Source organism: Argentina silus (genome assembly GCF_951799395.1).
Source record: "Argentina silus genome assembly, chromosome: 12".
NCBI lineage: Eukaryota > Metazoa > Chordata > Actinopteri > Argentiniformes > Argentinidae > Argentina > Argentina silus.
In genome coordinates this window covers 3,529,676-3,553,391 of record NC_139666.1, presented here as the reverse complement: position 1 = coordinate 3,553,391, position 23,716 = coordinate 3,529,676, and the positions used below count along the sequence as shown (strand labels likewise).

General features: G+C 39.4%; 4 protein-coding genes across 4 annotated transcripts; all 4 read left to right on the top strand.

Moving 5' to 3' along the window:
• Nucleotides 1-1,028: 1,028 nt before the first annotated feature.
• On the top strand, nt 1,029-1,910 carry LOC310813201 (olfactory receptor 10J4-like; the record flags this gene model as incomplete). The annotated part of the gene is made up of 1 exon (XM_083682064.1): nt 1,029-1,910. The coding sequence occupies one exon, from the start codon at nt 1,029-1,031 to the stop codon at nt 1,908-1,910; it is 882 nt and encodes a 293-aa protein (XP_083538190.1).
• An 8,248-nt stretch (nt 1,911-10,158) lies between these two features.
• Nucleotides 10,159-11,079, top strand: LOC310813200 (olfactory receptor 10J4-like; the record flags this gene model as incomplete). Its single annotated transcript, XM_083682063.1, has 1 exon — nt 10,159-11,079. One exon carries the CDS (start codon nt 10,159-10,161, stop codon nt 11,077-11,079), a length of 921 nt encoding a protein of 306 aa, XP_083538189.1.
• Nucleotides 11,080-14,449: 3,370 nt separating this feature from the next.
• Nucleotides 14,450-15,388, top strand: LOC310813199 (olfactory receptor 6E1-like; the record flags this gene model as incomplete). The annotated part of the gene is made up of 1 exon (XM_083682062.1): nt 14,450-15,388. One exon carries the CDS (start codon nt 14,450-14,452, stop codon nt 15,386-15,388), a length of 939 nt encoding a protein of 312 aa, XP_083538188.1.
• A 4,626-nt stretch (nt 15,389-20,014) lies between these two features.
• LOC310813198 (olfactory receptor 1D2-like) lies at nt 20,015-20,953 on the top strand (the record flags this gene model as incomplete). Its single annotated transcript, XM_083682061.1, has 1 exon — nt 20,015-20,953. One exon carries the CDS (start codon nt 20,015-20,017, stop codon nt 20,951-20,953), a length of 939 nt encoding a protein of 312 aa, XP_083538187.1.
• Between the last annotated feature and the right edge of the window lie 2,763 nt (nt 20,954-23,716).

Here is a 23,716-nt window from a genome sequence, read left to right as displayed (position 1 = left end):
TAGTTGTCACTTCCCTGCTGACCGTTCTCTTGGATAGTAGTTTGGTGGTCCCAGGTCGAGTTGTCTAATAAATTGTCTTCATTCAACTTTCAATTTGAGTATCTACCTTCTTCCATGCATCATTGGATCTTATTCTTCAATATCAGAAACATCATCATTACAGTGTGTGTGTGTGTGTGTGTGTGTTTGTGTGTTTGTGTGTGTGTGTGTGTGTGTCTAATGAGTTGTAATTTCCATACTTCCATACTTATAACATATATAATCAATAAATCCTGTTATTTCTATTGACACCCTGATGTACTATAGCTTCTGCTCCTTCTCCTGCCCCATCATACTGTATCCTCCCTTACCTCTTCACTAGATAACAGTATAAATCCATGCATAATTGTGTGTGTGTGTGTGTGTGTGTGTGTGTGTGTGTGTTGTGTGTGTGTGTGTGTTGTGTGTGTGTGTGAGAGAGATTGATCCATGAAGTGAAGGTCCCAATAACCACACAAGCTAATGGTACCATTCTCCTGTGGGTCCTCGTCACTGAGGTCACAGAGGAGAGGATGAGCAGGATAAAAGACATTATCACACAGCAGTGTGGCTGCAGATGTGACAACAACACAAGCAGGTAATCTGAACATGCCCTCAATGGTCTGAAGGCTACTTGGTGTGTATGGTGCTAATGTATTTGTAAAAGTATAGCATGTTAATATTGAGAATTGTCATTATTTATGATGGATTTAAATCATTATATTCTTGAAATATTAATACTGGTGTTCTACTCAGAAAACAATATGCAGAGGAACAAGAACGAACAACTTGACAAGACTTTCATGGAGAATAGTTATAGTGAAAGTCAATGGAATCTAAAGTGACATTCGTGCCATGAACTAGATGGTTTATGTTGCAGCCCTGCATGCCTCTCCTTCACACAGTAGAGACGCCACTATTCACCAGTGTTTTCTCTCTAATTTCCCAGCTCAGCACCACTTCTGGCTCAGATGGAAAATGGAACTTCTCCATTCTATTTCTACTTCACCATGTTTGAGGACCAGGGATTCTCCAGATACATTTTCTTCATCTTGTTACTGGTTCTGTATGTTGCCATTATAGCTTCCAATGTTGTCATATTACTTGTCGTATTTCTAGAGAGATCACTGCATGAGCCTATGTATTTTTTCATTTCATGTCTGTCAATGAATTCTCTCTATGGCTCTGCTGGTTTCTTCCCGAGATTGATGATGGATCTCCTCTCTGACTCTCACTTGATATCCCGTCCTGGTTGTTTCACCCAAATATATATCATATATACCTACGCATCATATGAACTCACCATTTTAAGCATTATGGCTTATGACAGATATGTTGCAATATGTAAGCCATTACATTACCACAGCATAATGAATTTAAAGGCAGTTTGTCTCTTAATATTGTTTGCCTGGATCTATCCCATTTTTGCTGTTGGATTTTGTCTATACTTGTCCGTCATGCTGCCACTGTGTGATAATCAAATACAAAGAGTATTTTGCACCAACTGGTCTGTGGTGAAGCTGTCATGTGTCGACACTCAATTAAATAATATTGCAGGACTGTTTCTTGCTGCAACTATAATCTTTTTACCTTTGGGTTTTGTATTATATACTTACTTAAGAATTCTACTTGTTTGTAAGAAAAGCTCTTCAGAGTTCAGAGGCAAAGCATTACAAACATGTTTACCTCATATTGTTACATTTACTAATTATTCAATAAGCATGTTTTGTGAAATTTCTCTAAGTCGTTATGAAGCTGATGAATTGAATCCATTCATAGCTGTGATTTTATCTTTAGAGTTTATAGTTATTCCACCAATTTTGAACCCTCTTGTTTATGGCCTAAACCTGCCATTCATCCGCAGACTAATTCTGAGATTGTTGACATGTTAATGTTAACATTGTAAATGTTTTATGTAGTCTGACTTTATTTAAGTCTCAACACGCTTGTCTTCATACAGTAGACAATCATGTTTTATGACACCCTCTGGCCTCAGGCCTTATGCTCTCTATTACCTGATTTGAAGTATAACTGTGGTACAAGCATGCACTGGGTCCATCTTGATATGGAATATAACGGTTTATTAAACAAATACATGATGAATACCATCATTTTTGGAGTTCAATTTCCTCCGTTTAAAGGTACCGTATGCAAGGGCCCTCTTTTGACTGCAATGGGAATTGCTACTACATTTCAGAATAGTGTCTCCTTCTCTCCTCCCCTTGCTCGATGCAAACTGCTTCTAACTGAAACAATGAATCTGTCAATCATTTTCATGTTTTTATCTAGTGAATGTCTTTGTTACATGAAGACAATTCCACGGTTACAGAATAACACTGGGACAAGATGTTTTACTTTAAAACGTATGCCAAACAAAAACTCTTGATAGCAACGTTTTACAAACTTTCCAACTCTATGCACAAGGACTACTTCTAACAATTCCAACTGAAAATAAAACAAATAAAAACATTTACTTTGAGAACTGTGCAGCTTCAAAGTTCGGTAGCAGAATGACCCTACAATCTCCCTAGGTTTTCTGTTGTAACCACGTTTCCCCAAAACTCTGTGAAATATGTCCTCCAAATTAAGATTAAAATATGTCAGCAGAAAGAGTGGGGTGTTATCTATCATATGATACCTTGAGTTTTGAAAATATATCTATTTTGGTTTTGTCATTATCATCAACAAAACGTGAAAAGATATCAGCTATAGAAAAATACCTAATTGCTATAGAAAGTTATTGACTGTCAACTGTTTGTTTGTTGAATGAGTTCAATATTATCTGATACATTTTTAGTCCAACAGGAAAGTACAATAATTGCATGATTTAATGCTTAAAGCATTCTCCACATTAGGCAGGTTTTAAGCTAAATGCACAGTGTGGAAAATCTGCCACAATGTAAGCAGGGCTCCTGTGAAAAAGAGACCTTGGTCTTCGTGGGACACCCCTGTATATAAAAGGTTTAATCATAATAATACTCAGAATACACTCCTATGGTGCTCAGGAAAATAACCACTGCACACTTCATGGTCAATATAGTCATAACAAAGTGACATCCCTACACACAGGTAAATCTTAGGTAGGTATAAGTCTAGAAAAGTAGGCCCTTACTAGTATACAGTAGACTAACCACATCTGATGGACATAACTTTCTGGCCTTAGAGTTTCCCTAAAGGAATTATAGATCTAATGAATTGACACAACAGTGTCAATAATGGCAAAAACATAACAATAGTTTTAAGACAAAAATGGAATTAAAACGTCCGTCCGTTTCCAACTCATGCCCCAGAGTCCCACAATCTCTCCTCCCACTGCCGCAGTGAGTTGGAAATACAGAGTTCAGGTAGGCTGTAGGCCAGCAGGCGGTCCCCCGAAGAACAGACGGGATACCTGCATCCGCACCACGACCAGTAACACGAGCTGGGTAGGAGATCTAAAAGAAAATGACAGATCAGTGGACTGAATTTGGAGTATTAAAAGACTCAGAGCAGTGTAGCTCAGGAATCACGTCCCTTTTTGAGAGGGCTAGAGAGCGGAAGCCTCAGTGTTTACGTGGCAGAGGTCAGTCGTTTGTCGGCGTTCACAGCAGCAGCGGTTGTCTCTCGCGCGGGGACAGCGCAGCGTGCTTGGAGTCGACGAAGAGATAGAATGGCGAGCGTTGCACGAGGCGCAGTCCTTACACCGGCGTGGTCCGGACGTCAAAGTCCCGTCGCTGCAGAAATGTCACGGTATGAAGTGCTGCCGAAAGCCACCACAAGGTGGTGACAAGAGCTGTGAAGGATAGGATATGCGTCTTGCACTTGCAAACATCACACGTAATGTGATAAATTGTGAATTGTTATCGCTTCATCATGAACGGAGGATGATCTCAAATGAGAAAATACACCTTCGTCAAAACTGCCAAACGGGGCAGTTTTACTATAACACCATGTTTTGAATCTAATATACAGCATCAAGTAGAGAAAAATATTGTTAAACAAGAAATTCTGGTTACAGTTGATGGAGAATAACGTAGTGGTTAGTGTGAGTGAAAAGCATGAAATGATCGGATCTCAGGTTTATGACACAAGGCCAATAAACAGCTCTGATAAACGTTGCATATTGTAACGAACGGCGGGGTAGAGTAGCTTGCCTTAAGCGGGTATCGAACTCGCAACCTTCCGCTTACAAACCGGCCGCGCTAGCCACAACACCAAGAGAGTTAACTCACTTGGCGGAGCTGCTAACGGGCCTTACACAGGGTCGTTACACTATCCCCTCCGTTCGGGAGAGCGTGCCCTCACGCTTCACTATACAAGTCTCTCACGTGGACACGCCTCTCAGATGGCCTCACGGGCACCATCCCACTTCTGACACCAATGTAACGAACGGCGGGGTAGAGTAGCTTGCCTTAAGCGGGTATCGAACTCGCAACCTTCCGCTTACAAACCGGCCGCGCTAGCCACAACACCAAGAGAGTTAACTCACTTGGCGGAGCTGCTAACGGGCCTTACACAGGGTCGTTACAATATATTTGTCAGTATGTCCATCCCAACTCATCCGATCATGCACTGCAATCTACAGTAGCAGGCGCCTGCTGTATGTCACTGCGCACCACCTTGCATTTTGGCTATACACTCACCGGCCACTTTATTAGGTACACCTTGCTAGTACTGGGTTGGACCCCCTTTTGTAGCCCATCTGCTTCAAGGTTTGACGTGTTGTGCATTCAGAGATGGTCTTCTGCATTGGTTGTAACGAGTGGTTATTTGAGTTACTGTTGCCTTTCTATCATCTCGAACCAGTGTGGCCATTCTCCTCTGACCTCTGGCATCAACAAGGCATTTTTGCCCAGAGAACTGCCGCTCACTGGATATTTCCTCTTTTTCTGACCATTGTCTGTAAACCCTAGAGATGGTTGTGCGTGAAAATCCCAGTAGATCAGCAGTTTCTGAAATACTCAGACCAGCCCGTCTGGCACCAACAACCATGCCACGTTCAAAGTCACTTAAATCACCTTTCTTCCCCATTCTGATGCTCGGTTTGAACCTCAGCAGGTCGTCTTGACCATGTCTACATGCCTAAATGCATTGAGTTGCTGCCATGTGATTGGCTGACTAGATATTTGTGTTACCGAGCAGTTGAACATGTGTACCTAATAAAGTGGCCGGTGAGTGTATGTCCCGGTTCCGCCACCCCACAGTGCGCTCACGAAGCAAAGAGCTTTGAACACTTCAATACTAACATTAACACTTACTCGCTCCCACTCTGCTCAAATACTTGGAGAAAGGGACGTACTGTAGGAAGTCTATTTCGCGAGAGGGAATAATACAACGAGTCATGCAGTATGGGTTAGCTGTAATCAATACCCCCCCCCCCTGTTCGTCCCTGGCTGTAATAGAAATAACACCATGCTCACACATTTGTTTTTTTATAATCGTCCTCCTTAATCTTGAACGGCACCAGCCGTCAATAACCGTCCTCCATAAAATAACATTTACATTTACGGCATTTAGCAGACACCTTTATCCAAAGCGACTTACAACAAATACATTTGTCTAAGTAAGTCAATCATCTATCCATCAGTCATCATAACAAAAAGTAATCTATGCTAGGACTAGGGGCTATTGGTCGTCACAATGGTAGAGGAAGGAAGAATTATGATTATTATTTATTTATTTATTTTTTATTAATTTATTTACAGGAGAGACAGTTAAGATGTAGCCTGAATAGATGGGTCTTCAATCTCCGGCGGAAGATGGGTAGTGATTCTGCAGTCATGACAGCAGTGGGAGGGTTGTTCCACCAGCAGGGTGCTAGGACAGTGAAAAGCCGTGAACGAGTAGCGCGGCTGCTGCATCCACTTAGAAGCGGCGGTGCCAGGCGGCCAGCCGAGGTGGAAGAGCGGAGTGATCGGGCAGGGGTTTGGGGACTGACCATTGCTTGCAAGTAGGGAGGGGCTGTTCCCTTTGCCGCCCGGTAGGTGAGCACCAGGTCTTGAATTTGATGCGATCTGCTACTGGGAACCAGTGAAGGGTGCGGAGGAGGGGAGTGACATGGGAGTATTTGGGGAGATCACCAGGCGGCAGTGTTCTGGATGAGCTGCAGAGGCCTGATGGTGGAGGCGGGGAGACCGGCCAAGAGTGCGTTGCAGTAGTCAAGGTGAGAGATCACAAGTGTTTGGACCAAAAGTTATGCTTCTTCTCTGGTGAGGAATGGACGTATCCTTCTGATGTTGTAGAGGAAGAATCTACAGGAGCATGCTGTTGCTGTGATGTTCGCCACACAGGATAAGTGGTTGACAAGGATCACCCCAAGGATCTTGGCTGTACGGGAGGAGTTCACAGTAGAGTTATCTACTGTGATGGAGAAGTTTTGGAGAGGGCAGGCTTTCCCTGGGAGGAAGAGCAGCTCAGTCTTGTTAAGGTTGAGCTTGAGGTGGTGGGCTGACATGCAAGTAGAATTGTCTGCAAGATACACAGAGACACATGTTGCCACCTGTGAATCACACCAGTCCTAGAGGAGGAGAGAATGGCTACTCTTCCTCAGGGAGATTTCAAGCTTAATTGGTCAAAGGAGAGTTGGCAACCATGGGGTACTTTTCTTTTTGCTTGTGTCTGTTTGGTCTCACATGGTGGTAGAAGCCTAATTACTCTCCAGGGGATGAAGAGAAACTGCTAACTAATGACTGAATGACCAGATAAACATGTTGATTGTGTTGATTGTGTTGGCCATCTGTCCCACAGAGGGATGGGCTATCACGTAACTCGACAAATGTTTACCTTAATCAAATGCAAATCATCCACAACAGCTGTTATTATAGAATAACATTTTCAACACCTGTGTTCATTAGGAATGTTTTCGGTTACACTCATTGAAAACATAATATCACATTGTACCTGTTTAGATTGATGAGAATATCAACCATCCCTTTTCTGAAAAGTCAGTTTCAGCGTCATATTGGATATTCAATTGAGTCCTGGCCAAGGGCCCCATATTTTAAAAATGTTATCACTCAATACAATGCAAAGAATGCTGGAATGTTAAGGGGTGGTAGCTTGAAATCGGCTTAGGCCGATTTGGCTACATCCCTGAATGAAATAAATACTACTAAAAAGAAACCTTTAATACATTTTTTGACCCCCAAAGGCAGGCTGCATACAGAGCGATCTATCGGGTGGGGGCTGTGGGTTTTGGATGGGACAGTACAACCGCGTAACTACTGTTGGCTGCTTTTAAGCCTCTGTCCCTTGAACATGTGACTGTGTTTGTGCATCTGTGTGAACCAACTGTTCTGTCACCTGACTGACAGCTGTGCTGTAACTTAAGAGTGCCCTGCCTGACTAACGCAAGGTTTATTTCTGTTTGGTTCCTGTCTTAAAACTCCAGATTCCAGGAATGTTTTGGTTAATAAAATGTGCTTAATTTTTGCACTAAATTTCGATCAATCAATTTGACCATTATGATAGTTTCTTAAAATATTTTGAAACATGACTGATCAGCGATATGAATTGGAAATATGTGCAGATCACAATTTAGCATGTTTGATTTCAAATTAAAACTTTAGATGCAAATAAAACAGAAATTACACATCAAGTTCCAGGTTTATAAATCCCACTGTTGGATAATAGTATAAATGGCGCCGCCGATGCCGGTCGCCGTTGTGAGAGCTCCGCAGAGGATGTGCGTTTTTTTGAGCTTTTATGTGTTTTCTCTTTGGCATTTCACTGTATACTTGTATGCACGAGACAAATAAAGAATCTTGAATCTTGAATAATTTCAACATACTTGTAAATGGCCGCTGATATTCCATATGTTGCCAAAACCTTTATAATTATTATATTAAATGTCAAGAACCTCAAATCACTCATTAAAAGCTGTCAAGTGTACTCTTGATTAAAACCAATATTTGCATTTGGTAGGAATGTAGATCTTTATTCTCAAAACCTTTGATCCACATGATACAGGAATAATTACAGATTAAATTGGATGTAAATCAAGTTGATTCCATGTTGTATGCTTCATTTAAAATTAAGGAACATTCATTGACAGTCTGTGGACAATTTCTCATCCTTACGATTACAGTACAAACTTATTTTAAATAAGATTGTTAATATAATTCTAATTTTAGAAAAACAGACAGCATGTCATTTTCATATTACATTACTCAAAACTAAACTTACATTTTAAAGCAGAGACTGGCAGCTTGTGATGTGGCTGGCCCACCACTAGAAAACAACGTGGAAAGTGTTGTATTAAACTTTGTAAAAGCAACCAATATAGTTTTGTCAAGTAACTGCCTTCGAACAATATCTTTTAAGGTAGCATCATGGTAAGGTTTGAGGTTACAGCATCACATTGATGATCTGTATTGCTGTGGAGCAAAAAAGAAAATCCATACTGCACACAGAATCAAAATTCTTTTATTTGGCCAATTATATTTCCACATAGAGGAAATTGACTTGGTGAGATTGGTGCATGGGACATAAAAAACAACAATATACAGTACCGGTCAAAGGTTTGGACACACCTTGCCAAGAGTCAAAAGCAAAAGGTAGCTACTTTGAAGAATCTAAAATATAAACTATAGGCTTCTTTGCTGTTATTTCAATTAACACTCAAACATTTGCATTCAAATTTTTTTTCATTTTATTTTCAGAACAAGGCCAAGCAAGCGCATTGTCATCACAAACTGCAGAGCCTGAACGCCCTTGCCACGTTTTCTCTCGGACTCAAGTTGTCTCTGATGTGGTCCTGCAAAATCAAGAACAGATTCTCTCAACATTACGAGATATTTCCACAACTTCTCTGTTAAATAATATAACCGAAAAGGTTATATCACAGAGTTGAGCTGGCAGGACAACTATTGGTTTTCATTGTGGCATGCAGGGCCTTCTATCACCCTCATCAACAAGTCTCCATTGACGAGCAAATGGTGACATCAAAGAACCGGATCAGCCTCAAGCAATACATCAATACCAAGCCCACCCGCTGGACATACATAAAGAACAACAATATTCACCTGGATTGATCATCATGGTAAATCATCTGGATTTATCATCATGGTAAACCATCTGGATTGATCATCATGGTAAACCATCTGGATTGATCATCATGGTAAACATTCTGGATTGATCAACATGGTAAATCATCTGGATTGATCATCATGGTAAACCATCTGGATTGATCAACATGGTAAACCATCTGGATTGATCATCATGGTAAACCATCTGGATTGATCATCATGGTAAACATTCTGGATTGATCAACATGGTAAATCATCTGGATTGATCATCATGGTAAACCATCTGGATTGATCAACATGGTAAATCATCTGGATTGATCATCATGGTAAACCATCTGGATTGATCAACATGGTAAACCATCTGGATTGATCATCATGGTAAACCATCTGGATTGATCATCATGGTAAACCATCTGGATTGATCATCATGGTAAACCATCTGGATTGATCATCAGGTAAACCATCTGGATTGATCAACATGGTCAACCATCCATGAAGTGAAGGTTCCAATAATCACTTCAAGCTAATGGTACCATTCTCCTCTGGGGCCTCGTCACTGAATTGCATTTCACTGTATACTTGTATGCACGTGACAAATAAAGAATCTTGAATCTTGAATTCACAGAGGAGAGGATGAGCAGGATAAAAGACATTATCACACAGCAGTGTGGCTGCAGATGTGACAACAACACAAGCAGGTAATCTGAACATGCCCTCAATGGTCTGAAGGCTACTTGGTGTGTATGGTGCTAATGTATTTGTAAAAGTATAGCATGTTAATATTGAGAATTGTCATTATTTATGATGGATTTAAATTATTATATTCTTGAAATATTAATACTGGTGTTCTACTCAGAAAACAATACGCAGAGGAACAAGAACGAACAACTTGACTGCTAATTTGTTGCTTTGTAATTGTGTTCGAATTAAATCGAGCAAAATAAATCTTATCTCAATTTACAAGACTTTCATGGAGAAGAATAACTAGTTATAGTGAAAGTCAATGGAATCTAAAGTGACATTCGTGCCATGTTTATTTTGCAGCCCTGCATGCCTCTCCTTCATACAGTAGAGACGCCACTATTCACCAGTGTTTTCTCTCTAATTTCCCAGCTCAGCACCACTTCTGGCTCACATGGACAATCGAACTTCTCCATTCTATTTCAACTTCGCCATTTTTGAGGACCAGGGATTCTCCAGATACATTTTCTTTATCTTGTCACTGGTTCTGTATGTTGCCATTATATCTTCCAATGTTGTCATATTACTTGTCGTATTTCTAGAGAGATCACTGCATGAGCCTATGTATTTTTTCATTTCATGTCTGTCAATGAATTCTCTCTATGGCTCTGCTGGTTTCTTCCCGAGATTGATGATGGATCTCCTCTCTGACTCTCACTTGATATCCCGTCCTGGTTGTTTCACCCAAATATATATTATATATACCTACGCATCATATGAACTCACCATTTTAAGCATTATGGCTTATGACAGATATGTTGCAATATGTAAGCCATTACATTACCACAGCATAATGAATTTAAAGGCAGTTTGTCTCTTAATATCCTTTGCCTGGATATATCCCATTTTTGCTGTTGGATTTTGTCTATACTTGTCCGTCATGCTGCCGTTGTGTGATAATCAAATAGAAAGAGTATTTTGCACCAACTGGTCTGTGGTGAAGCTGTCATGTGTCAACACTGAATTAAATAATATTGCAGGACTGTTTCTTGCTGCAACTATAATCTATTTACCCTTGGGATTTGTATTATATACTTACTTAAGAATTCTACTTGTTTGTAAGAAAAGCTCTTCAGAGTTCAGAGGCAAAGCATTACAAACATGTTTACCTCATATTGTTACATTTACGAATTTTTCAATAGCTTTGTTTTGTGAAATTTCTCTAAGTCGTTATGAAGCTAATGAACTGAATCCATTCGTAGCTGTGATTTTATCTTTAGAGTTTATAGTTATTCCACCAATTTTGAACCCTCTTGTTTATGGCCTAAACCTGCCATTCATCCGCAGACTAATTCTGAGATTGTTGACATGTTAATGTTAACATTGTAAATGTTTTATGTAATCTGACTATATTTAAGTCTCAACACGCTTGTCTTCATACAGTAGACAATCATGTTTTATGACACCCTCTGGCCTCAGGCCTTATGCTCTCTATTACCTGATTTGAAGTATAACTGTGGTACAAGCATGCACTGGGTCCATCTTGATATGGAATATAACGGTTTATTAAACAAATACATGAGGAATACCATCATTTTTGGAGTTCATTTTCCTCAGTTTAAAGGTACCGTATGCAAGGGCCCTCTTTTGACTGCAATGGGAATTGCTACTACATTTCAGAATAGTGTCTCCTTCTCTCCCTCCCCTTGCTCGATGCAAACTGCTTCTAACTGAAACAATGAATCTGTCAATCATTTTCATGTTTTTATCTAGTGAATGTCTTAGTTACATGACAACAATTCCATGGAAACAGAATGACGCTGGGACAAGATGTTTTACTTTAAAACGTATGCCAAACAAAAACTCTTGATAGCAAAGTTTAACAAACTTTACAACTCTATGCACAAGGACTACTAACAATTCCAACTGTAAATGTTTTGTAACCATGTTTCCCCAAAACTCTGTTAAATATGTCCAAAATGGATTCTTCACTGTCATTCATATTTTTCTGACTTGAAAATGTTAATCAATGTAGTGTGATGTATTTGACAGTTTTGATGGCTTCACTAATCTTATGTCAGAGATGGTATGTCAGAGATGGTATAAATTGATATGGCATAATGTCAATTAGTAAATGCAACAAACATGTGTGACTGTAACTTCCTTGGTTTATTACCAGGGCAGTGTTGCCTAGATAGGTTAAGACTGAACCCTGTGGCAATGAAAATATGTCAGGGTCTAACCCAGGTGTAATTGGATCACCTGTTCAGCTGAAGGTTTAATCCCACTTACAACGTACCACTTTCAGGTAATGGTGCAGGGAGAGTAATGGTAGTGAGGGCCCAGGGCTTCTAGTGTTATTTATTTGTTATTTGCACACATAAAGAAATTACAAAACAGTTAAAAAATAAAATGGATTAAAAGTGCATGTGCAGGTGAGGTATGAAACCTGTCTAAGCCCTATATTAAAACCTCACCTTAAAGATTTAAAACATAAAGGTTAGTGAGAAAAGAAAACAGACTTTAGATATTACTTCTGAGATGAAACAAGAAAAAACATAACAACACAATAAGTGGTGCAGAAACGTAAGAACTTAAAAACGTTAATTCTCACGCCAAAAGAAACACATTTAAGAATATACAATATATTAATCGAGACTACAATTTTACACATCTGGATGCTATTAATGTAACTTTCAATTTTCACTTAAAGATAGGCAGAGAGAGCAAGATGTCTACCAGGTGTGAGTCAGCATTCCATAAATGCACACCTGTGCATTTAATATAATACTGCCCCTTGTAGGTACGGTAGAGAGGGAGATGGAGATTCTTTGATTGTCTAGTTGGATAAGAATGAATTTGGGAATTTTCACAGAAATATATTTTAAAACACTCTGATAAAAACCTATTCTGGAATCTCAAATGAAAATGCATGTTTGTATGTTGTCAAAAAACGGTAACAAGTTGAAGTTTATAAAACAAAGACGCAGATGATTCACTGAAAAAGTAACTAGTCCAACAAACTTTTTCTGTAATAAATGGAATTTATGGAGAGAACATTCAAACTGGCAAATACAGTGCAGTAGGTAAGGTATGGATATACTATACTGCAGTATAAAGTTAGAAGACAAGACTTATTTACAAATGCACAGATCTTCCTAATAATTCCTAAATATGTCATAACCTTTGTACACACAAAATCAATATGTTCTTTTCTGCAAAGTTTTTCATCAATTAATACGCCCACAAATCTTGTGACACATTAAGAATGTATTTGTCCTCAATAAAGGGTTTAGCTTCTTCTTTACTATACTTCATCCTTTCTGAAAATACAATAACATTTTATTTATTGATTTAGTGATTATTTATTCAGTTGGAACTATTTAGAATAATCAAGGAGACCGAGGTTTGCCTCACTGATAAAGGTTTTGAAGTTTGGGAAAGAACAACTGTGTCATCTGCAAATAAAATAGGGAATATGGTATTTGATACCACAGCAAGGTCATTAATATAAATAAAATAATACCAAGAATGGATCTTTGAGTTACTCCACATGGTAAGGTGGCTCTGTTGGACTTGCAGCCTTTAGCAAAGACATATTGCTCTATATCATTAACATAATTATGAAGCCAGTTGAAAATCTTGCCTGGGAACCCATATCTATATAATTTCAACAGACGCTCTGACGTCAAGGCCAGCACGATCCTCTCCATGCACTCCTTGGCTGTCTCAAACCCTGCAAGGTTGTAGAATAGGGTTAGGGTTAGGGTTGGGTCCGAAGTGGTAGAACGAGCTTCCCACTGCTGTTAGGACTGCAGAGTCACTGCCTATCTTCTGCCGTAGACTGAAGACCCATCTCTTCAGGCTACATCTTGACTATGCCTCCTAAAGGCCTCTTCACCCCCCACTACCCCTCTGTACGGAGAATCTCTACTGTTAATAATACAAAAATAAAATAAAATAAAATCTCCCCTTCTTTTTCTGATGATATATAGATGATTCACTTACTTTTGACAAATGTACTTGTTGTAAGTTGCTTTGAGTAAAAGTGTCTGCTAAATGTCTGAAATGTAAATATAAAATAAGAGCAGCACTAACTTCGTTATAAAAACGCTGACATTTACTAAAAATGTCCATATTCTTTGGCCTAACAGCTGCAATGTTAGACCCTCAACACCCCCAACAACAGCAACCTAGCCTAACCAAATACGAACCCTAAGCACAACCACAACAACCAAGCCTCCACTCACTGCCGACAGAGTGACCAGTCTCACAGGCCTGCTGGTCAGAACTCTGTACTGCAGGGACACTATGTGCCAATCAAACAGCATGTTCTTTATCAAGGGAACAGTTTATTGGAGAACATTTGAGATGTACTAAATTCAGATCACTGATTGGACCTCCTGAATTCCCAGCTCAACCAGCCCATGTGTTTCTACAGCTAGAGAGCCAATAAAACAGCCGTGTGCACAGAGAATGTTCTCTAGACTCACCTGGATGGAAACACACTGCACCGGGTCATTACTCTTTACCTTACCATTGTACCATGTGACATTTTCTCACGAACAGGTGGTATAACGAGCATATGTGTTCTAGTTGGTAGTTACTTACCATTGGCAACAACTCCTACCTTATACAAGATGGAAATATGTATTGGTAAGGCTTAAAGTTCAGTTGTTAGAATGAGAAACATGTTTTGTCTGTAGTTCTGATGAATTGTTGTTATTTGAAGATATACACACACAATGGACAATGTATCCATCATTACAGTGTTTACACTCTCTGGGTTAAATGAGACAATGGACCACAGAGTCACACTCTTCTCTCTGTCTTTGCTGTGTTACTGTGTGATTGTTCTAGTTAATGTTGCTCTCATTGTGACCATAATCTTGGATAAAAATCTCCATGAGCCCATGTACATCCTCCTGTGCAATTTGTGCATCAATGCACTTTATGGGACAGCAGGCTTCTACCCCAAATTCCTGCTGGATCTGCTGTCTCATACTCATGTGATTTCTTCTGCAGGATGTCTGTTTCAGGTATTTGTAATATACACATCTGCTACCGGTGACTTCTCTAATTTAGCAGTGATGGCATATGACAGGTATGTGGCAATATGTAAACCCCTGGAGTATCAGGCTGTTATGACGAAACAGAGGGTTGCTCAGTTAGTCTCATTCTCATGGATCAGTCCAGTTTGCTGTCTGACTATGATTGTATTACCAACTTCTAGACTAAGGTTATGTGGCTCACACATAGAGAAACTTTACTGTGAGAATTGGTCTATTGTGAAGCTTTCTTGCTCTGTGAACACAACAATCAATATAGTTGGATACTGTGTAATATTATTCTTTTTTGGGCATGTCCTTTTTATTGTGTATTCTTATATGTATCTGATTAGAACATGTTTACGGTCCATTAAGGACAGGGGAAAGTTCATGCAGACATGCGTGCCACATTTACTGTCATTACTCAATGTCACAGTTGCCTTGCTTTTTGATTTAATGTACACTCGATACGGTTCCAGAGATTTACCACAAAGCCTTCAGAACTTCCTGGCAATAGAATTTCTAATTGTTCCTCCAATTCTCAACCCCCTCATTTATGGGCTCAAACTGACTCAAGTTAGAAACAGAATACTGGGTTTTTATGTGAAGAAGGACAGAGAGAGATGTGGGACTTGACCTGGGGATTATGAGCAACCGTACACCGTGGCACATTCTTACTCCAAATCCACTGACAGCAACCAGATGCATGGATAGCTTAAATCCCATAAAGTTGCTCAACAATATTTAAATCAAGTAAAATTAAATATAATCAAGATTTGAAAGTACACGCCCGAACTGGACTGCTGCTAATTTTTTTTAAAGTATTTTAAATATGTCACAAGTTTCCATTTTGAGATAAAAGGTAAAATGATGATGGTTTTGTTTTGTCTGAAGAGGTGTCTAGATATTGACTTTTTAATTGGCCCATATATTTGCCTAGAACAATCAAATTCAATGCATGCCACAATAAAGATGAAAAGTATGGAAAATAAAGAAACGTGATTCATTGTGTTAAGGAAGATTAAACCAAATGAATCATAGTATTTAATCATCAGGTCGTGATTGAGACCATCGGAGACTAACCTGGATGAATGTTAACTGTGACAGATTTCATCAAATGTTATATATAGTAATATACATTTGTTTTGTCATGTGGGCTGTTCAATATTATACATTATTGTGCACCTGCAAAATCTCTACATAATTATAATTTAGTTATATTTTGATGTTATCCAGGGATGTAGGAAGTATATTTGTGAGGGGGTACAGCAGGAAATACAAAGGTTAAGAAGGGCTGTGCCCCCCCTCCCCCCCCCCATTTCTACTAAGAGAAACTTTGGCATATCCCCTGGTAAAGAAGCAATTCAGGTGACTTTTGATGGGAGAATAACGTAGTGGTTCGTGCAAGTGAAAAATATGAAATATTTGGTTCTCAGGTAAATTACACGATAGCTGATTTACCCGAGCGGATCCAATAAACAGCTCTGTTGACGAGAGCGTTGCATATTTTTTATCAGTAGGCCGGTATCAATCCCAACTCATCCAAACCGGCGCTACAATCTAGAAGGCGCCTTTTATCCAAAGCGACTTACAATAAGTACATTTGTCTAAGTAAGTGAATCAACTGTACATCAGTCATTAAAATCACACATTTCAAAACTATCCTGTCATATGTGTAATGACTGTTGTACGTAGGCAGAGAACTCAAATGCATGACTCGGACACAAAAACTTAAATCCAATAGAACTTCTAGACTAAGGTTATGTGGCTCACACATAGAGAAACTTTACTGTGAGAATTGGTCTATAGTGAAGCTTTCTTGTTCTGTGAACACAACAAACAATATAGTTGGATACTTTGTAATATTATTCTTTTTTGGGCATGTCCTTTTTATTGTGTATTCTTATATGTATCTGATTAGAACATGTTTACAGTCCATTTGTGAGGGGGTACAGCAGGACGATAGTTTCAGGTAGTTTCGGGATGACTTTTACAACTTTAAAAAAAAGGTTTGGTACACAGGTAAGCAGTCAATGGGGAGACAGATAATCCAGGAAGGGGATAGGCAAAGCAGGGTTTATTACACAAGTAGGCAGTTAAAAAAAATCAGGCAGATAATCCGAAAAGGGGTAGGCAAAAGACAATGTCAGAAACATTATCAGAGATCAAAATAACCAGGAATACTCAACACTAGGAAAGATCGCTGGAACGCTTGACACAAGGTACAAAGACAAACTGGCACAGAGACAGGCGAACACACAGACTAAATACACAGGGAAGGATGAGGAACAGGTGAAGCTAATCAGGGCAGGGTCAACAATCACACAGGCGGGAAACATACAAGGGCAGGTGGTGAAGTGTCTGAAACGAGAGACAAGGTGAGGAACACAAAACAAACAGGAAACAAAAAATGAATAACATGAAACAAAAACAAACATAAAATAAGAAACAGGATGAGACGTTACAGTACCCCCCCCCCCCCCCCCCAGAGATGGCACCTGATGTCCCAGGCAGGTCAGGATGGGCTTGGTGAAACTCCTGGATGGGGTCAGGATCCACAATGTCCCTGGTGGTGTGGTGGATGTCTAGGATTTACCACTCTGTACTTCAGCTCTTTGGAGGTGAGATTCAAGAAATACAGTCCTGAGTAGCCACAATATCTGAGTCCGGTATTTATTATTGCTTGCAAAAAAGAGACAAGAGTCCAACAGCAGCCCAGTGTAAATCCGAGGGTCTGTTTAGCACAAGTCTGAAGAGGTGATTCTCATGGTTGTCTTTAATACAAATGGAACATAATGGTAGGCGCCACAAAGGCTCCACAAAGGCTATCACCTGCGAGCTTGTGCTTATGTGAGAGGTGGCGGGAGACAATGGGGAGACTTTCTTATTGATCAATCAGCGTTCAACATTTCACACTTATCCACCTTCCTGTCGGCAAGATGTGTGTACCTTTGTTCTCGCTCTCCCCCACCACTCCCTCCGAAACCACCGCTATCCATATGGTAAACATACGGCGTTTCTCAGAAAAATGGCTAAAGAACTTTAAAGGTGTGGGAAGAGAAAATGTAATCACAGTATTTACACAAGTTGTATCAGTCATATGAAAGTGTATATCCTTCAAGCAGTTCTATCAATGTATTTTCCATAACAGTGGGGACACAAGACCTCTCCTCAGGCCCGTACCCCTCCCAGTCCACCAGGTACTGGCGGCCATGTCCCACCGAACAGCCAGGAGCCACGTAACTGTGTTCACCAGCCCCTCATCGATGAACCGGGGGGGTGGGGGGGGGGCCTGGAGGTGGTTACCAGGGGACTCTCCTTCATCGGCTTTACCCTGGCCACATGGAAGGTGGCTCTATTGGACTTGCATCCTTTAGCAAAGACATATTGCTCTATATCATTAACATAATTATGAAGCCAGTTGAAAATCTTGCCTTGGAACCCATATCTATATAATTTTGACAGTAAAAAAAATGTGGTTCACAGTATCGAAAGCTTTAGAAAGATCAAGATAGTGTAGCAAATTCATTATTGTCTAAAGCAGTGGAGATCTTGTCAACTTCTATAAGAGCGATATATGATGAGTGATTCTAGCGGAAACCATACAGATGGTCAAATAAGATATTACTTGAATTTAGATGTTAGAAGAGAATTATTTTACATACCGGCATTTCAAGAATCTTTAGAAAGAAATTGGACGATAGTTACGGGATGACTTTTACAACTTTTAAATATTTGTAACAACACCAGTTTCAAGAGAAGCTGCATGAATACTGCAAAAATGTGGGTTTGTGGTTCAATGATAGAGGATCTTTTGACACAAGGTCAGTTGACAGACGCTCTCTGTCAACTGACCTCAAGGCCAGCAGGATCCTCTCCATGCACTCCTTGGCTGTCTCAAACCCTGCAAGGTTGTAGAATAGGGTTAGGGTTAGGGTTGGCACCCAAGTGGTAGAACGAGCTTCCCACTGCTGTTAGGACTGCAGAGTCACTGCCTATCTTCTGCCGTAGACTGAAGACCCATCTCTTCAGGCTACATCTTGACTATGCCTCCTAAAGACCTCTTCACCCCCCACTACTCATCTGTACAGACAATCTCTACTGTTAATAATAAAATAAAAAAATAAAATAAAAATCTCCCCTTCTTTTTCTGATGATGTATAGATAGGATAAAAGTGTCTGCTAAATGTCTGAAATGTAAATGTAAAATAAGAGCAGCACTAGCTTCATTATCTCCTGCTGCTGATATTTTAAGATTGTCTACAACATAATTTACCTCTTTGGTATCAGGAAGGTGAAGGAACAAAAAGGAGGATAACAACCATGTATATAATCTAGTGGACTTCCACTTGTACTTGCCATTTTTTCCCCAAGAGAAACACCCACGTTTACAAAGAATCTATGAAAAACACAAGTAATATCAAAAGGATCAGTAAAGGACCTTTCACCATCAGAGAAGTTTGACAGAAATTCCACAGAAGCCTTCTTCCTTTGTAGTATTGATTTATAGTTTTCCGTGTTGCTTTGAGATTTTTTTAAATTGGCATTTCTGAATTGATTTTATTTATTTAATTTTAGGAAGTTATAAATAGGCATAGGCAATCAAAACGCTGAAATGTACTAAAAATGTCCATATTCTTTGGCCTAACAGCTGCAATGTTAGACCCTCAACACCCCCAACAACAGCAACCTAGCCTAACCAAATACGAACCCTAACCACAACCACAACAACCTAGCCTAACCAAATACGAACCCTAACCACAACAACCTAGCCTCCACTCACTGCCGACAGAGCGACCAGTCTCACAGGCCTGCTGGTCAGAACTCTGTACTGCAGGGACACCATGTGCCAATCAAACAGCATGTTCTTTATCAAGGGACCAGTTTATTGGAGAACATTTGAGATGTACTAAATTCAGATCACTGATTGGACCTCCTGAATTCCCAGCTCAACCAGCCCATGTGTTTCTACAGCTAGAGAGCCAATAAAACAGCCGTGTGCACAGAGAATGTTCTCTAGACTCACCTGGATGGAAACACACTGCACCGGGTCATTACTCTTTACCTTACCATTGTACTATGTGACATTTTCTTACTAACAGCTGGTATAACGAGCATATCAGGTAATTACTTACCACTGGCAACAACTCCTACCTTATACAAGATGGAAATATGTATTGGTAAGGGTTAAAGTTCAGTTGTTAGAATGAGAAACATGTTTTGTTCTGATGTATTGTTGTTATTTGAAGATATACACAGATAATGGACAATATATCCATCATTACAGTGTTTATACTTTCTGGGTTAAATGAGACAATGGACCACAGAGTCACACTGTTCTCTCTGTCTTTACTGTGTTACTGTGTGATTGTTCTAGTTAATGTTGCTCTCATTGTGACCATAATCTTGGATAAAAATCTCCATGAGCCCATGTACATCTTCCTGTGCAATTTGTGCATCAATGCACTTTATGGGACAGCAGGCTTCTACCCCAAATTTCTGCTGGATCTGCTGTCTCATACTCATGTGATCTCTTATGCAGGATGTCTGTTTCAGGTATTTGTAATATACTCTTCTGCCTCCTGTGACTTCTCTATTTTAGCAGTGATGGCATATGACAGGTATGTGGCAATATGTAAACCCTTGGAATATCAGGCTGTTATGACTAACCAGAGGGTCGCTAGGTTAGTCTCATTCTCATGGATCACTCCAGTTTGCTGTCTGACTATGATTGTATTACTAACTTCTAGACTAAGGTTATGTGGCTCACACATAGAGAAACTTTACTGTGAGAATTGGTCTATTGTGAAGCTTTCTTGCTCTGTGAACACAACAAGCAATATAGTTGGATACTGTGGAATATTATTCTATGTAGGGCATGTCGTTTTCATTGTGTATTCTTATATGTATCTGATCAGAACATGTTTACGGTCCATTAAGGACAGGGGAAGGTTCATGCAGACATGCGTGCCACATTTAGTGTCATTACTCAATTTCACAGTTGCCTTGCTTTTTGATTTAATGTATGCTCGATACGGTTCCAGAGATTTACCACAAAGCCTTCAGAACTTCCTGGCAATAGAATTTCTAATTGTTCCTCCAATTCTCAACCCCCTCATTTATGGGCTTAAACTGACTCAAGTTAGAAACAGAATACTGGGTTTTTATGTGAAGAAGGACAGAGAGAGATGTGGGACTTGACCTGGGGATTATGAGCAACCCTACACCGTGGCACATTCTTACTTCAAAACCTAACTGAGAACAACCAGATGCATGGATAGCTTAAATCCCATAAAGTTGCTCGACAATATTTAAATCAAGTAAAATTAAATATAATCAAGATTTGAAAGTACACGCCCGAACTGGACTGCTGCTAATTTTTTTAAGTATTTTAAATATCACAAGTTTCCATTTGGAGATAAAAGGTAAAATGATGGTTTTGTTTTGTCTGAAGAGCTGTCTAGACATTGACTTTTCAATTGGCCCACATATTTGCCGAGAACAATCAAATTCAATGCATGCCACAATAAAGATGAAAAGTATGGAAAATAAAGAAACGTGATTCATTGTGTTAAGGAAGATTAAACCAAATGAATCATAGTATTTAATCATCAGGTCGTGATTGAGACCATCGGAGACTAACTATCATCAAATGTTATATATAGTAATATACATTGGTTTTGTAATGTGGGTTGTTCAATATTATACATTATTGTGCACCTGCAAAATCTCTACATAATTATAATTTAGGTAATATTTTGATGTTATCCAGGGATGTAGGAAGTATATTTGTGAGGGGGTACAACAGGAAATACAAAGGCTAAGAAGGGCTGTGCCCCCCCCCCCCACCCTTCTACTTTGGCATATCCCCTGTTAAACAAGCAATTCAGGTGACTTTTGATGGGAGAATAACGTAGTGGTTCGTGCAAGTGAAAAGCATGAAATGTTTGGTTCTCAGGTAAATTACACGATAGCTGATTTACCCGAGCGGATCCAATAAACAGCTCTGTTGACGAGAGCGTTGCATATTTTTGTCAGTAGGCCGATATCAATCCCAACTCATCCAAACCGGCGCTACAATCTAGAAGGCGCCTTTTATCCAAAGCGACTTACAAGAAGTACATTTGTCTAAGTAAGTGAATCAACTGTACATCAGTCATTAAAATCACACATTTCAAAACTATCCTGTCATATGTGTAATGACTGTTGTACGTAGGCGGAGGACTCAAATACATGACTCGGACACAAAAACTTAAATCCAATAGATAAGTTTCTACTATCTTGTACCACAGGGTCAGTCCCTGCCCTGTCACCCTTATCATACAGCCTCAGCACATCAATGTGGACTTGTTTGATACTTAGTATTTAGTATATTTTTCTCAGTATCTTTATTCATATCTGTCTATAGCGTTCATATAGACTTCCTGTTTACAATCCTGCGTATGTTGTATGTTGTATGTGTATGTTATGTGTGATGTCTCTATGTCTTTAAGCTACTTGGAACCTGAATTTCCCCTAGGGATAAATAAAGTTTCTATCTATCTATCTATCTATCTATCTATCTATCTATCTATCTATCTATCTATCTATCTATCTATCTATCTATCTATTTACTATTCTATCCATGCTATCCATATGGTAATCATACGGCGTTTCTCAGAACAATGGCTATAGAACTGTAGAGGTGGGGGGGGCAAGAAGGTGGGAACCAGGGGACTCTCCTTCATCGGCTTTACCCTGGCCACATGGAAGGTGGCTCTATTGGACTTGCATCCTTTAGCAAAGACATATTGCTCTATATCATTAACATAATTATGAAGCCAGTTGAATATCTATATAATTTCGACATTAAAAAAAATGTGGTTCACAGTATCGAAAGCTTTAGAAAGATCAAGATAGTGTAGCAAATTCATTATTGTCTAAAGCAGTGGAGATCTTGTCAACTTCTATAAGAGCGATATATGATGAGTGATTCTAGCGGAAACCATACAGATGGTCAAATAAGATATTACTTGAATTTAGATGTTAGAAGAGAATTATTTTACATACCGGCATTTCAAGAATCTTTAGAAAGAAATTGGACGATAGTTACGGGATGACTTTTACAACTTTTAAATATTTGTAACAACACCAGTTTCAAGAGAAGCTGCATGAATGCTGCAAAAATGTGGGTTTGTGGTTCAATGATAGAGGATCTTTTGACACAAGGTCAGTTGACAGACGCTCTCTGTCAACTGACCTCAAGGCCAGCACGATCCTCTCCATGCACTCCTTGGCTGTCTCAAACCCTGCAAGGTTGTAGAATAGGGTTAGGGTTGGCACCCAAGTGGTAGAACGAGCTTCCCACTGCTGTTAGGACTGCAGAGTCACTGCCTATCTTCTGCCGTAGACTGAAGACCCATCTCTTCAGGCTACATCTTGACTATGCCTCCTAAAGACCTCTTCACCCCCCACTACCCATCTGTACAGACAATCTCTACTGTTAATAATAAAAAAATTTTTTTAAAAAAAAATCTCCCCTTCTTTTTCTGATGATGTATAGATAGGATAAAAGTGTCTGCTAAATGTCTGAAATGTAAATGTAAAATAAGAGCAGCACTAGCTTCATTATCTCCTGCTGCTGATATTTTAAGATTGTCTACAACATAATTTACCTCTTTGGTATCAGGAAGGTGAAGGAACAAAAAGGAGGATAACAACCATGTATATAATCTAGTGGACTTCCACTTGTACTTGCCATTTTTTCCCCAAGAGAAACACCCACATTTACAAAGAATCTATGAAAAACACAAGTAATATCAAAAGGATCAGTAAAGGACCTTTCACCATCAGAGAAGTTTGACAGAAATTCCACAGAAGCCTTCTTCCTTTGTAGTACTGATTTATAGTTTTCCATGTTGCTTTGAGATTTTTTTAAATTGGCATTTCTGAATTGATTTTATTTATTTAATTTTAGGTAGTTAT